The 13,353-nt window shown below is 46.1% G+C and overlaps 1 protein-coding gene across 1 annotated transcript in view; it reads left to right on the top strand.

Annotated features, from left to right (window-relative positions):
• KNTC1 (kinetochore associated 1) overlaps positions 1–13,353 on the top strand; it is a 552,295-nt gene that overhangs the window by 488,176 nt on the left and 50,766 nt on the right. The window contains exons 56-57 of the mRNA XM_040347334.1: positions 6,417–6,512; positions 7,690–7,746. Coding sequence (XP_040203268.1) covers positions 6,417–6,512; positions 7,690–7,746 — 153 coding nt within the window. The remainder of the gene's footprint in view (positions 1–6,416; positions 6,513–7,689; positions 7,747–13,353) is intronic.

Here is a 13,353-nt window from a genome sequence, read left to right as displayed (position 1 = left end):
CAGATTGACACAGCACGCCTGGGGTTTTTCGCCTTCCTCTGGACCAATCGGGGAGAGAAGACTCAACGAGTGACGGCTCACTTGGACAGTCTTCCACCCATCACCATATAAGACCCCCCCAATCAACATTACTTCCCTGCGTTTTTTTTCTGCGACCATGGGTTACCTAAAATACTCTGCAGAAACCATCCGGGAACTAAAACCATTTGCCTCTATACTCCCAGTTGTCACCAAAAAAGCTCTAAGGAATAAGCGACTGTTGAGAATCAATCAACGATCAACAGTCAAAAACTACGCGCAGGTACCCCAGCCCAAGCGCATAATATGCGCTTTGGTCAACACAAGATCGGCAGTAAAACACCGACAAGAAATCTATGATTTCATCCTTCAACACGATCTGGACTGCCTCTTCATCACTGAAAGCTGGCTGACAGCCGACTGCAACACCATTCTAACAGAATTGGTGCCAGCAAATGATCGCATTCAAATGCAAAACAGAGTGGGGCAAAGAGGGGGGGCCTGGCGGTGATCCACAAGACACACCTCTCGATCACCAAACCAGTCCTTCAAAACTCGCTTCCATTCATGGAAACCCTCACTCTGCAGCTGCAAACAAATCCCCAAGATACGGTCCATATGCTACTTTGCTATAGACCACCAGGCCCAAAAACGCACCTTCTCACATCATTGACGGAATTCATCTCCACATATACCCTAAACATCAAACACCTTTTGGTGCTTGGGGATTTCAACCTCTGGACCCCGTAGCCGACTCCTGCATCGAACATCTGGAACGATTAGGTCTGCAGCAACTAATACAAGGCCCCACTCATGCCTCAGGCCATACGCTCGATCTCATTTTCAAACAAGATTTGGAAATTGACGTCCTGGGAAATGAGCCGCAACCATGGACCGATCACCATGCCATCAAATTCACAATCACCAAAAATGCCAGCCCAAAAAAAAACGACAAAACCGGTGACAACTCACTGGACTAGATCTCAGAAGAAGCTCCACTCGGAACTCTTCAAAACAACACTAGGGAACAAAATAAAAACAACCCAACAAAAACAAACAGCCACAGAAACACTTGACGCCATCAACAAGGCGCTACTACAGTCAGCTGACTTAGTAGCACCAAAACGCAAAACTTGCATCCGGAAAAACAACTCCAGCTGGTTCAATGACCAGCTGACGTTGCTAAAGCAAGAGCGTAGAAGAGCAGAAGCTGCGTGGAAAAGGTGCTCTTCAGATAAAAATCACACCATTTACAAGATAATAACAAAGAAATATCACAAAGAAATCTTCACGGCCAAAAAAAATCATTTCTCCAACATCATCGCAATTGCCCTTAACCGCCCCCGAGAACTCCTCAAGCTGGTCACTCTATGAATCCAGCTTGTTTAGAGGCCCCCAATTCTGATTCACTAAAATTTTGCAACGAATTATCGGATTATTTCATTAATAAAATTGAAAAAATACGTGAAAGTATTCAGCAAAATGGAACCGTCACCAACTCCACCCCAAATCACAAACCTAATACCCACATAAATCCGCCGCAATCACCAAAATTCACTCTAAAACCCATTTCCATCAATGCCACTAAAAACATCATCGGGACTCTGCGTAATAGCACAGCACCCAATGATATCATCCCCACTAAACTGCTGAAAGAAAGTGCCGATATACTGGCACCAGCTATCACGCAGCTCATTAACCAATCATTCAAGGAGGGCATGGTGCCCACCTTGCTAAAACAAGGTACAATAAAACCAATTCTAAAAAAAGCTACCCTCGACCCCAAAGACCCAAACAACCGGAGGCCCATAATGGCTCTAAATGTCTTCTCCAAGTTAATGGAGAAAGTAGTTGTACAACAGCTGCAACTGCATTTAGACACCCATAAATTACTCGATCCGTTTCAATCAGGCTTCTGTCCGGGTCACGGAACATAAACTACGCTGCTCAAAATATGAGATGACGCTCTAGAGGCCGCAGACTAAGGAGAATCTTGTCTCCTGATACTGCTGGACCTAAGCACGCCTTTTGACACTGTAGACCACAGACTACTACTGGCTAGGCTAGCTGAAGTAGCTGGAGTCGCTGAATGTGTTTTACCCTGGTTCTCCTCCTTCTTGGAAAACCGATCACAAATAGTGAAACTGGGGTCTTTCACTTCTGAAAAACGTACGGTGTCATGCGGAGTCCCTCAGGGATCTCCCTTATCGCCCGTATATTTTAATATCTATCTTCGCCCTCTCTTTGAAATCATCAGTAACCAGAAGTTACTTTACCACTCCTATGCAGACGACACACAACTGCATTTCCGCATCTGCAACAAAAAGGATCATTCTCTTGGACTAGAGAAATGCCTTACTCTAAGTCATTTTCGATACCTACATGACAATGGATGCACAAATAGGGTCAGTAGTCAGCGGATCCCACCATCTGCTGCGCCTACTACGCAGACTCACGCCCTTTATCCCGAAAGAGGACATTGCAGTCGTGGTGGGAACAATCATCAATTCCAGACTCGACTACGCAAATGCCCTCTATCTAGGACTCCCCAAATACCAAATCACGCGTCTGCAAGTCGTTCAAAATACGTCCGCTCGACTAGTGACTGGGAAAAAACCATGGGAATCAATCTCACCTTCACTGAGATCCCTTCATTGGTTGCCAGTAAAAGACAGAATCACTTTCAAGGCACTCTGCCTAATACATAAGTGTATTCAAGGCAGCGCCCCCCAATATCTATGCAAAAAAATAAAAGCCCATAACCCCAATCGCATTCTGCGATCCACCAATCAAAACCTCCTCCAGATACCCAAGGCCAGATACAAGTCCAAAGGAGATCGAAGATTTTTTTTCCGACTGGAGTCGGACCACTTGGCCTTCAGGAGAAAGATTAAAACCCATCTCTTCTGAGGTCAAGGGGTTCCTTACCCATGAAATGGATACAGCGCCCATAGGCGATTCAGTTTGCATGTGTTGCGCTTTACAAGTCTCTCTCTCTCTCTCTCTCTCTCTCTCTCTCTCAGCTCGCGCTGCACCGGGCGGGGTGGTGAGTTCCCTGGAGGCCTCCATACTCTGTGTAACGGCCGGGAGGTGACCGTGGGTGGTTTCTGCTTTGCAGTGGGGTGACACAGCGGTGGGGCACTATGGAGCCTGAGCCAGGTACCCTTGATGCCCCACATCTGTTGAGGCAATGTCGGCTGCCCTGGGTTTTTTTTTTTTTCCTCGCCAGATTTGAAGCAACTGGTGCCCGGATGAGGGGTAAAAAGCGCCCCCTCCCTGAGCTTGCTTCTGGGGATGCCTCTGACACAGAACCATGCCCGGCTATTGCCCCTGCCTCTGGTTCTGTAGTGTCAGAGGATGCAGGGTTGACCCACGCGGACAGTGAGGATGACTCTGTTTCAGGGTCAACTACTGACAAGGAATTTGTTGGAGCTATTATTTCTGCGGTGCGTGAAACTCAGAGAGGTTTGATGTGCCGGTCCCCTTTGGGGTTCCGCAAACCGCCGCGCACTACATATGTGTTTCCTTGTGTTCCTTATTTGGACAATTTATTGTACAAGGAATGGGATACGCCGCAGAAAGTTTTTGCTTTGAGGAGGACTTTATAAAAGACTGGGTCTCTCCTCCTTCTGTGGACTTTCCAGTGTCCAGATTGAGCAAAGCCACCACGTTATGTGGAAGGGGCTCCTGCCTTTTAAGGACCCTGCTGATAGGAGAGTGGAGGCTGTGGCCCGCTCCCTATTCACTGTAGTGGGTTTGCGGTGATGCTGGTTTTGGCTGGGACTCTAGTGTCACAGACTCTGACTGAAAGGGCGAAGCTCCTGCTGCAGGAGCTGGAGGCACAAGATGCTTCCGAGACCTGTAAGGACCTGGCTGAACGGTTGGTTCGTCTGTGAGTCGGTTCTGGATACGCTCGGTTCGGTTCTGGATACGCTCGTCTTGCTTTCCAGGGCCTCCGCCTATGCGGTGGTATTGCGCCGCCTTGTGTGGCTGAAATGCTGGTCTGCGGACCAGTCCTCAAAAAAGGGTCATCCCTGGATGACATCATTAAGGATGCCACGGGTGGTAAGAGCACGCTGCTTCCTCAGTCTGGGAAGGGCAAGGAGCCTCGCCGTAAGCAAGGGCCCTCCTTTTCTACCCCCAAGCGTTTTTTTTGTGCGCCAAGGTGGTCCCTGGATCTGCAGGGCCGACCGGTCAGGATCAAGTCCGACAACACCACGGCCGTGGCGTACGTCAACCATCAGGGGGGCACACGGAGTTCAGCTGCAGCGACGAAGGTCGCGCACATCCTTCGGTGGGCCGAAAAGGTCCGTTCCGGTTCTGTCGGACGTGTACATTCCGGGGGTTTTCAGAATTGGCAGGTCGACTACCTGAGTCGCCAAAAGCTGGACCAAGGAGAATGGTCACTTCACCCGGAGGTGTTTCACAGCCTGTGCCAAAAGTGGGGCATTCCAGACGTGGACCTTCTAGCGTCCCGTCTCTATCGGAAGGTGCCACGGTTCGTGGCCAGGTCGAAGGACCCGTGGGTAGACGCGTTGGTGGCGCCTTGGGGTCGCTATCGCCTATTTATGCCTTCCCTCCTCTGAAGCTTCTTCCTCGCCTGCTGCGCAGAGTGGAAGCCGTAGGGATTCAGACAATCCTGTTCGCTCCAGGCTGGCCGCACCGCTCCTGATAGCGGACCTGGTGCATCTGATGGCAGACGCCCCTGGCGTCTACCCCTGAGAGAAGATCTTCTGTCGCAGGGTCCGATCTTCCATCCTTTTTTACAGTCGCTGGCTTTAACGGCTTGGCTGTTGAGAGCCAGGTGTTGTGGGACCGGGGCCTGTCAGGCTCGGTGGTTTCTACCATGCTGTGTGCACGGAAGTATACTTCACGTAGGATTTCCCATCGTACGTGGAAGACCTGCGTCTCTATATGTGAAGAGATGAAGTGGCACCCCTGTACATACGGGGTGTCCCGGATTCTGCTGTTTTTACAGCGGGGAGTGGATCAGGCTCTCGCCTTGAGTGCGGTTATGAGTCAGATTTCAGCTCTGGCCGTTTACTTTCAGCGACCATTGCCAGCGTCCCCTTGGTGCGCTCGTTTGTGGAGGGGGTGCGGCATGTGGCCCCTCCTGTGCGCCCTCCACTGCTCCCATGGGACTTGGATTTGGTCCTCTCAGTGCTTCAAGATGCTCCCTTGTGAGGACGTTCAGAAGATCCCTTTGTTGATTCTGTCACAAAAAGTGTTCTTTTCTGGTTGCTATTACCTCGATCAGACGGGTGTCTGAACTGGCGGCCTTGTCCCGCAAGGCTCCCTACTTAGTCATCCATGAGGATGAGGTGGTGCTGTGACCGCAGCCTTCTTTTCTCCCAAAGGTCGTTGTCGTTTCGGCCTTTCACATCAATGTGGACATTGTTCTTCCATCCTTATGTCCTCAGCCGAAGGAGACCACTTTACATTCCCTGGATGTGGTTCGGGCTCTTTGTGTGTGTTTATCTGCTACGGCTCCGTTCCGGAAGTCGGACTCACTGTGGATCCATCAGGTTGTGCTTCAGGCCTATGCCCTAAAGGGGCGGGCGCCTCCCTTTCATGTTACGGCGCGTTCGACCAGGGCGATCGGTGCCTCTTGGGCTTTCCGACCTCAAGCCTCTGTGTTACAGGTGTGTAAGGCGGCGACCTGGTCGTCGGTCCACGCTTTTCAAAGTTTACAAGGTGGACGTGAGTGCATCTTCTGATGCCTCTTTCGGCCGCAAGGTGTTACAGTTTAAGATTGGAGTTCCTCCAATTTTTGACACTGCTTGGGGACGTCCCTAAGGTCAAAGGCTGCTGTGTCCGTCCATGAACGGAAGAGAAAATAGGATTTTTGTACTCACCGTAAAATCCATTTCTCTGAGTTCATGGACGGACACAGCACCCACCCCTCCTTTTGTTTGTACTGCTTGTTACGAACTGAGGCTGCTAGAGCAGGGTGTGGGTTATACCCGGGGGGCCACGCCCCCTGGGAGGAGCTGCACTAAGGAAAGTGTTGTTAACACTTAAAGTGCTTTTTTTCTGCCTAAACTCTCCTGGAAGGAAGCGGATATAACCCTAAGGTAAAATGCTGCTATGTCCGTCCATGAACTCAGAGAAATGGATTTTACGGTGAGTACAAAAATCCTATTTTTTGTTTTGCCACTCTTTACTACGCTGTATTCCTGATCTTTACTCAGCTGTGTGCTATGTCCCATAGAAAACAATGCATCTAATTTCAGATCGGCAAACAACTCAACATTTTTTTTACTTCAGTGTGCAAGGGGTCTTACTTTACAAGTCAGACCTTTTTCTCTTTAAGTAGCAAGAGAATTTATATTTGAACTTCTTTTTTTTTTTAAGAACTTCAGAAAATGTAAGTTTAATATTTTCTCTTTATGATTCAGGCAGTGAGATTGGTAACAGAGCTCAGTTTGGAATATCAAGTTTATGATCCTCAGCTCTGGAGCGGACTATTACAAAAGTTACTTGGATTTAACATGGTAAGCAAAGCTTCTGAATATTGTGTTTTCTTGAAACTAACCTGTACTGGAAAGTAGGGTACACACTATAAGAAAATCGGGCGAATGTTCGTCTGATTTCTCTCGATGTTTCACAGCAAATCGGAACCGATGAATGAAAATTCTCGTACGACAAAGGCTTTTTTTTTTTTTTTTTTTTGTGGTTTCTGATTGTGATTTTTATTTGTACGAAAATCTATATGAAAACGGTACAAATTAAGCAAAAATCATTCATTCTGTTCCCATCTGAGAAAATGTTTGGAGTTTGTACCTTCAGTAATTTCCGTACGAAAAGTCAAAATCTGCTGTCGAAAGCAAAAATCATACGAAAATTATTTGGACAAAAATGTTCGCCCGATTTTTCTTAGTGTATATGAGCCTTAAGTCTTCTTCAAATAGTATTGTGTGTAAAAAAAAAGTAGCCGACTAATTTGAGAATCAGTAAGCTTTGCGGGGTTAGCCTGCTAATACTCACTAGGAAAAGAACACTTATAATTTCCATCAAGCCATTAAGATACTGTAGGAGAGCCAAAGCTCCTGGCTTCTTGCTTCTGTTTTATACAGCTGGCTATGTCGCCTTGCGCAAAGCAAGCAGTCAGGTAAAACCTACTATAGTCCTCAGAGAAGGTGAATCCTTTTAGTGGATACCTTTCTGCTTTTCTGCAACCATCTAATTTGATATGAAATTAATGCAAATTACACGCTTCAGTCTTGCTCAACTGCACCTCGGCCACAGATAACCACTTTTTGTGAGACACTGCCAAACCTAAACTTTGCAGGGGCAGATGCTGTATACTGCCAGGCCCCTGGTGGATGGCTTTGTGGGCAGTTTGAGGATAACACAACTCCCTTGTCACTTCCCACAAACCCCCCCCCCCCTCTGGTCAGGTAACTTAGAGCATTGGTCATTCATCACTCCTCCCTGCATCCTGTAATAAATGGAATTTTTGAAGAGGCTGGGCATTCAACTATTGGTATCATTTCTAAACATTTGTGTGGCAAACGGGCAAGGGATCTTTTATGTTGAAAATGTAGGTAATCCTGGAGTTTAGGTTTAACAAAGAAGTACTTCTATATTTTACAGCTTTAAAATCTATGAACATCTCTTGGACTGCTCTCACTTTTTACAATTTTACCTTTTTTATTTGTTTATATTTAGATGACTTACCTGAGAAAGGTGTTAATAGCCATAACTTGTATTCACTGCCTATGGGAGGTATGTATACTACTCATGACTAATATGAAAAAAAAATATATAGAATATATATTTTTAGAACAACCTTGTAAAAACAACACTGGGTATTAGGTTTTTCACTTAGTGTATTTTGTGGCTAGAAAAAGAGCAGCTTATTGATTGTTGATTATGAAGGGGCCAGGCAGAACTGAGTAATAGGATTCTGCACAACTTAATGGGAACTAAAGGTAAAACTTTTTTTTTTTTTTCATTTTGGATAGGGTAAGGGAGGGTTATAACACCTGTAAAAAATGTTATGCTGTTGAAGTCCCATTGTGGTGATTTCCTTTCACTTTCTGCCCTGTAGCCAAAACTGGAAGTGACAGGAAATCCTTCCAAAATTAGGGAATCCCCGATTGTCACCAAAACTAGTATCCCTGTTGGAAGATTTCCCCTGTATTCCTGTTCTGAGGACAACTCAGAATTGGGGATTTTCATTTACTTTCACTTCACTAAACGGATCAATTATAGAGAGTGAATGTCTCAAATGGGGACACAGACTACAATAAAAACCTGACACGTGTTCAATTTCCTCTCCTCTCTATGCAAAAAAAAATAAACTGCTTATGCACAGTGACCAGGCTGGACAAGCGTAGTGGCCACACCAGTCCTAGTTAGCCGAACACAGCTGTCACAGATCATGCCACTGCACCCCCCAGGGGCATGCTTCTGGAAGGACGTACGGGTACATCCCCCCAGGGGTGCAAGTTGGCACAATCTTTGACTGCTGTGCTCGGTTCATAGCAGTAAAAACTGGCATCATGATTGGACGCCAAACACACAAGAAATTATTGCTTATACAGTGATCATCACTGTAATAAGCAATCTTGGTGTATTCTAAAAAGTCACGATCAACACACCCACCCCCCCCCCCCCCCAAGGTAGTATAGTGACGCTTTGGTAGCAGTATGTAAAAAAAGAAATGTATTAATTTTTTTGCATACTGTCACCAGAACAAGTGCAGATCGCTATGGTGACATCGTACTGCTGTGGTGGTGATCGGGTACAATGGCTGACTGCTCTGATATCACTGTATGTCAGTGCTGCCAGACGTTATGTCTGATCACCACCACAGCAGTACAATGTCACCAGACCAGTGCTGCCAGTTAGTGTCCCTTATTCGCACCGCTCCACTCAGTGTTCCTGATCACTGCCACGCCAGTCATATTGTCCTAATCACCACCACATCAGTTAGTGTCCCTGATCACAGCCACAGCAGTACCAGTGGAACCACATCAGTGTATGCCAGCATCAATGTTCCTCAATAGTGCCATATTTGTCGCAGTGTCACCACACTAACCAATGTAAGCCAACCCTGATTGTGGCTGTACCTGTCCCAGCTCCTTGCTTTCCAAAATGGGGTAATTTTGTGAGCGTTTCCAGTGGACTGGTGCTCCAGGGACTCAAGAAATATGCCCCTTGAACAGTTTATAATATATTTATAGTACGGTATGTGTATATATATATATATATATATATATATATATATATATATATACACACACAGTCCCTGACAAAAGTCTTGTCGCTTCTTTATTTTGTAGAAACTCCTGCTATTAACCTGACTTTTAATTAATCAATTGGTGTTAGAAAAGGCTCATATGAAAAGCTAAAGCCCTCCCAAATGATGTTTAATGCACTGAAACAAATTGGTTTCACTGAAAAAAGATTTATCATTTAATCAAGACAGAAAGGTCATTTTGGCAACACAAAAGTTTTGTCGCCTATACAGAAATTGAACAACTTTACTGAAAATCCAAAAATATGTCAGCAAATTAAGTAGTGGTGCTGTGAGATCCAAATTTAATATCTTGTATGACTTCCATGAGCTTGAAGGACAGCATCCATGCGGTTTGGCAAGGATTCATACAATTTATTGATGAAGTCATCAGGAATAGCAAAGAAAACAGTCTTGCATGCCTCCCAGAGTTCATCAATATTCTTTGGTTTCGTCTTCCATGCTTCCTCTTTCATCCTACACCACATATGCTCAATGATGTTCATGTCTGGTGACTGGGCTGGCCAATCCTGGAGCATCTTGATCTTCTTCGCCTTAAGGAACTTTGATGTGGAGATGGAAGTATGCGATGGAGCACCATCCTACTGCAAAATTTGGCCTTTTTTATGGTTTGGAATAAGAGGTAGCTAAGATTTCTTGGTATTTTAGATTATTGATGTTGCCTTCCACCCTGCAGATCCCTCGCACTCCCCCCATACTGGATGTAACCCCAGACCATGATTTTGCCTCCACCAAACTTCACTGTTTTCTGGATAAATATCGGCTCCATGCGGGTTCCAGTAGGTCTCCTGCAATATTTGCGGCGACTGTGGTGTAATTCAACAGAAGATTCATCTGAAAAATTCCTGACCAGAGCACTTTTTACAATTTGGCACTGCATCAATTTAACCGACAATTGCGTGGTCATGCAATGCTGTACCCAAACAAAATTTGCATCCTTTTTTTCCCCCCACAAATAGAGCTTTCTGTTGGTGGTATTTGATCACCTCTGTGGTTTTTAATTGTTTGCACTATAAACAAAAAAAGAGCGACAATTTTGAAAACAATAAATATTTCTTTATCGTACATCACAGGACACAGAGTCTTAGTCATTACTAAGTGGGTTATATTCCACCTTCAGGTGCTGGACACTGGTGTAATCAATTAGAACAGGAAGTTCCCTTCCCATACTGGGAGTACCTCAGTTTTTTCACCTTTTTTAAGGTGTTGGTCACGAATGAACATGTGCTCTGAGAAGCTTCACTGGAGGGATCCATGCTGGATTTAAGAAGCCTCCATAAAATCCGGATCCGTCCAAGGTGCTTCATAGCCAAAGTGGACGGTACCCGGACCTTGGTACGAAGAACAAGGTTTTGCCTATAATGCTTCTCTCTGAGAGCTGGACCCTGGGTTCTAGAACATTGGTCGATACCAAAGACCAAATGTTTTTTTCTGTTGCCAGGGTGCTATATAGGTCCAGGGGAGAGGTGACCTGCTATGGACCCCAGTCCCTGAAGGTCTGAGACGAAGCCCGCGGTGAGGGGTGAAGGCTGTGCTTCTTGCTTTGCAATACCCTGCAGCGTGGAAAGGTAAGCGGAGGTACCTACGGGACTTGGTCCGTCGGTGGGTCTTCCATGTAGGGGACTATGGGTCTCGCCTATTTTTATGCTTCTATGCATGGGCAACTTAACCACTATGTCTTTTGAGACAGGATGGCTCTGGCACCCATATACCTCCCCTAGCGGGTCCTAGTCCTCTCCTGAGGGGCTATTGGGTCTTGCCTATAATGCAGGTGTGCCTGGGCAAAGAGACCACTATGTCTGTTGAGACAGGATGGCTGTAGAACCCATAGATCTCCCCTGGAGAGGGCTGGTACCCCTTGTCATGAGTAGCTGCATGTCTTATCTGTTTTCCACCTCTAAGGGCAGTAAGAAGACATGCCTGGTGTTTCGCTTACTATGCTTTCCAGGAATGGAAGCTCAAGGTTAGCTGATCTATGGTGCGGCTTACTTCCTCCGCTTCAGACTCTGCCACAATGGGGGGGTTCCTCGTAGTCCGGGTCCACGGCGCTCCTTGGGGGATCCCTCTCTCCCCCGCATTTCCTACGCGCATGTGCGCGAAGAGGGGCATTGTGCAAACGCAGGGCGGCCCCTTCAAAAGGCCCAGACGTCAGAGCTCTGTAAAGCCAGGGGGACAAAGTAGCTTGGGGCACGTAAGCACCTCGTGTGAATTGGATACAGATTCATCTAAGACGCCTACTCAGCATCTAGCTGTCCAGATGAGCAGGCATTATTTTGCTAGACTAAGTTCAGCTGTTGATGCACGAGGGTTAAGTTCCTCTGCTTTTGGCTTAGGGCTTTTTTGTCTCCCCGTAAAAGAGGGTTTAGGGGTAGGAATATAAGGGGTATCGCCACCTGAATCTGGTCACCATTTATTATGCTTGCATGATACTATCCTCCCCTGTAGAGACTTAAGACCGCTCACAGAATGAGCTATCAGCCCTGTTAGACATTGCAGCCTCCCCCAACATTGCAGTCACTCTGCATATGTTTTGTTGCATTGCTTTTTTTGGGTCTTTAAGAGGTTAACTGCTATATTCATAGCATCTCACAAGCAGAAAACAGGGTGTGCCCCTTTCCCTGCTTCAAATCCTCAAATAGGAAGATTGAAAGACCTGAGGATGAAGGTTCACTACCAGAGGACAGGTAACAGGTGCCTGATGAGGAGAAGCTGTCGGAAGCCCCACAAGCTCTGGTTGCAGCTGCAGTCTTTTCAGAGAATCAAGCTGCATATAACTTCCCTCAGCCTAGACGGCCAGAGCTTCTGTCTTCATAAGGTCCTCATCCTGGTGTTGGCTTCAGGCTAACCAAATGCACAACTGGGGGATGTACAGTTGCTGGTGCACATGGCTAACGTTGCAGGTTGCGGAGACGCACATCTGCAGAGCATAACTGCCTCTTTTACCAGTCTGCATGTTTGCAATGAGTTTGGAATAATCACAATGCATGTGGGGTAAAAACAAGTAACAGCATGTTTTATTGTTGATCACATAAAAATACATGTTTTTTGTTGGTATGATTTTACATGGTCACATTAAGATGGTTAATCACATCAATGTGCCTAAAATCGCATTAAAATGTTTAAATGCATAAGGAGGCTGGATCATACATGGTTACCTGATAACCCGAAGCCTTGATTATCCAAGGATATTTGGTCACACAGAGAGGCTTGTTTCCACAGGAATGCCTAAAATCGCATAAAAGTGCTTAAGTGCTTAAAGATGCGGGATCACACATGGTAACCCGAGTCCTTGATTACCCAAGGATATTTGGTCACATAAAGAGGCTTGTTTCCACAGGAATGCCTAAGGTAGCATAAAGATGCGGGATCACACATGGTTACCTGATAACCTGATTCCTGGATTACCCAGGCATAGTTGGTCACACAGAGAGGTTGTGTCAGCAGAAATGCCTAAAATCGCATAAAATGCTTGATTGCATAAAGATGCTGGATCGCACAGGGGTGCTCGTCATACAAGAGTCCTTGGTCACACAAGGGTACTTGTCCGCACAGGGGTGCTAAAAATGCATAAGATGTTTGATCGCATGAAAAATGCTGAATCGCATAAGGATGCATGTTTGCCTAGATTTTGCGTGGTTGCCTAATGAGGCATGATAATTGGGTTTCCTTAATTATACAGGATTCCTTGGGCTTACATAGGAACATGTGTCTGCAGGGGTACATGTTGCACAATGCTGCATAACACGTTCAGAGCACAAGAGACTTGTTCATAGCTCACATGCTATATGTATGCGTGTATACAGCACGCCCCTTTTTTATGTGTTTTGCCTAAAACATATTTTGTATTAATTCATGCTTCCATGATCACACGCCTCCATGAGCACACGCTTCCATAGAGGCATATGGCTTTAAAGCTTGCCACATGCACATATGGGGAGCCATTTGCATATGTGTTTATTTACATGGGACTGCAGAGGTTGTCTGCATTTCGCAGGGGATCGGCACTGTCTCCAGTTGGTGGCTTAACCCTTAGGTTAACCTTCGTGCCTGGGTTAATAGGGTGCTAGAGC

The sequence above is a fragment of the Rana temporaria genome, chromosome 1 (genome assembly GCF_905171775.1).
Source record: "Rana temporaria chromosome 1, aRanTem1.1, whole genome shotgun sequence".
In the NCBI taxonomy this organism is placed as follows: Eukaryota; Metazoa; Chordata; class Amphibia; order Anura; family Ranidae; genus Rana; species Rana temporaria.
Note: the sequence above shows the minus strand (reverse complement) of the source record. Positions and strands in the feature narration are given on the sequence as shown.